Raw genomic sequence first — 2,033 nt, 5'->3', positions numbered from 1 at the left:
ATGATTTCCACACGTTATTTTTTTGTACAAAAATTAACTTTTGCCATCGTGGGCATAGATATCATGAGTAAAACACGGAAACATCTAATAAAAAATCCTATAATTTTATATAGTTTAATAGCATTTTCCGGTTTTCATTTAATCCTTGTGATCCATTTTGCCTCTATGCATTTGACTGATTTTGAAGAATTAACAGATTCGTTTCCACTCTTGTGTCAGCTAGTATTGTGTTTATGTAAAATGATGATATTCCTGCGGAAGGCTAAGGAAATATTGCCTTTGATACAACAAATCCATAAGTTGAATATAAGGGGTAAGGGTTCGGGAGTTTATGTTATATTCTGGTTAATTATTATGAATTGTTTCTGTTTGTTTTTTTTTTCTTTAGCTAATATGAAGAATTGAAAATTGTGGAACGTGAAAATGCCAAGGATAATTTTCTCTGTTCCTTGTATTTAAGATTAGTTATAACTTCTGGAAGTTCGGCTCTTTTACATCCGATTTTAAATGCTATTTATATATATTTGACACGACAAGAAGTTGTTTTACAACCACCAAATAAGGCAACGTAAGTTTTGAAGTTTATGGTAAAGTCGTAAAGAGAAAGGAATAGTAATAGACTACTAGTTACTTGACTCATTACTGGTAGGTAGTTGGGTAAAGAGTTCTTGAAAATAGTTAGTTTTAGCTATTATTTTTCAATCGTTTTTTAAACAATTAATCTCTTTTTCTTAATATCCAGCTACTTTTGGAACATCTCACTCTTAGCGGACTACTCACTGCTATATATATTGAATATTTTTACCGTTTACTATGTATGCGTAGTATCTCTGGCGATTGATACGTTATTCTCTTGGTTTGTCAGCAATGTGGTGGCTCAATTTCATATCATAGGATATCGCTTTAAAAAGACGGCTCTCATATATAACACAGATCGAAAACAAATTATTAAATCCATTATAAAATATCATTGTCAAACCTTACAATTAGCCGAGCACCTAAATCGTGTCTATAGCGAAATGATTTTCCTAAAATTCACCATTGTTTGTATCGAAATCTGTAGTTTAGTGTTTCGTGTTAGTCGTCCCAGCGATTCAATGGGTGAAGTGGCCTATAAATGTTTATTTTTAGCGGCTGTGGCCTTACAATTGATATTGTATTGCTACAATGGTCAGCGTGTAAGGGATGAGGTAAGTTGTTAAGTTAATTATGTAAAATTTGATTTTTAATTTTTTTACTCTCTCTTTACTCTATTCCAAAAAGAGCGCCCATGTAGCGACTGTCATCTATTGTACATTTGACTGGTCAAATGTATGTGCAAGTTATAAGAATTTACTTTTTGTCGCATTGATGCGTTCTCAAAAATCGATTAATATTAAGTGTGCCTTCTTTGAGGTGGATTTAAGTTTGTATTTATGGGTATTTTATTTGAAATTTTAAATAAATTTGCAAAATATTTCATGATATTTTAATTTTTTTTATAGGTTTTTAAAACCGCCTGGTCGTTGATAGCGGCTTTGAAGACATTGGATGAAAATCAAGATTAAAGAAATGTATTGATAACATAAATGTTTTTAGTATATCGTTTGTAATTTATGAAATTATGCAAATTGTACATAAAACTTAAATTTTATTGTAAAATTTTAATTATCTTTATATCGTACAACATATTTCGAGTCCTTATATATAGCGGAGTCGATTAAGCTATGTCTGTCTATCTGTCTGTCTATCTGTCTGTCTGTCTGTCTGTCTGTCTGTCTATCTATCTGTCTATCTATCTGTCTATCTATCTGTCTATCTATCTGTCTGTCTGTCTGTCTGTCTGTCTGTCTGTCTGTCTGTCTGTCTGTCTGTCTGTCTGTCTGTCTGTCTGTCTGTCTGTCTGTCTGTCTATCTATCTGTCTATCTGTCTGTCTGTCTGTCTGTCTGTCTGTCTGTCTGTCTCTCCCCGGTGACATATTACCTTGGTGAAATCTCCACCTTGGTGTTATTGCAATATCCCGGGGAAATGAGGTGCTACCAATACCTCTAGT

The 2,033-nt window shown here is 32.9% G+C and overlaps 1 protein-coding gene across 1 annotated transcript; it reads left to right on the top strand.

Annotated features, from left to right (window-relative positions):
- On the top strand, positions 1-1,547 carry LOC119612229 (odorant receptor 45a-like). Its single transcript, XM_037967983.1, has 5 exons — positions 1-320; positions 395-568; positions 743-1,190; positions 1,264-1,419; positions 1,485-1,547. The coding sequence occupies exons 1-5, from the start codon at positions 1-3 to the stop codon at positions 1,545-1,547; spliced, it is 1,161 nt and encodes a 386-aa protein (XP_037823911.1).
- The last annotated feature ends 486 nt before the right edge of the window (positions 1,548-2,033 follow it).

The sequence above is a fragment of the Lucilia sericata genome, unplaced genomic scaffold (assembly GCF_015586225.1).
Source record: "Lucilia sericata isolate MDLA Ls3-8-SP2 unplaced genomic scaffold, ASM1558622v1 Contig001634F_arrow, whole genome shotgun sequence".
Classification (NCBI taxonomy): Eukaryota; Metazoa; Arthropoda; class Insecta; order Diptera; family Calliphoridae; genus Lucilia; species Lucilia sericata.
The sequence above is the reverse complement of the archived record's forward strand: the minus strand, read 5'-3'. Positions and strand labels throughout refer to the sequence as shown.

Bases quoted from the DNA above. Each gene is read 5' to 3' on its own strand.
- LOC119612229 (XM_037967983.1), top strand. From the start codon at position 1: ATGATTTCCACACGTTATTTTTTTGTACAAAAATTAACTTTTGCCATC. The intron at 321-394 runs TTCGGGAGTTTA...CTTTAGCTAATA, and splicing joins TTGAATATAAGGGGTAAGGG to TGAAGAATTGAAAATTGTGG. The intron at 1,191-1,263 runs GTAAGTTGTTAA...TATTCCAAAAAG, and splicing joins GTCAGCGTGTAAGGGATGAG to AGCGCCCATGTAGCGACTGT.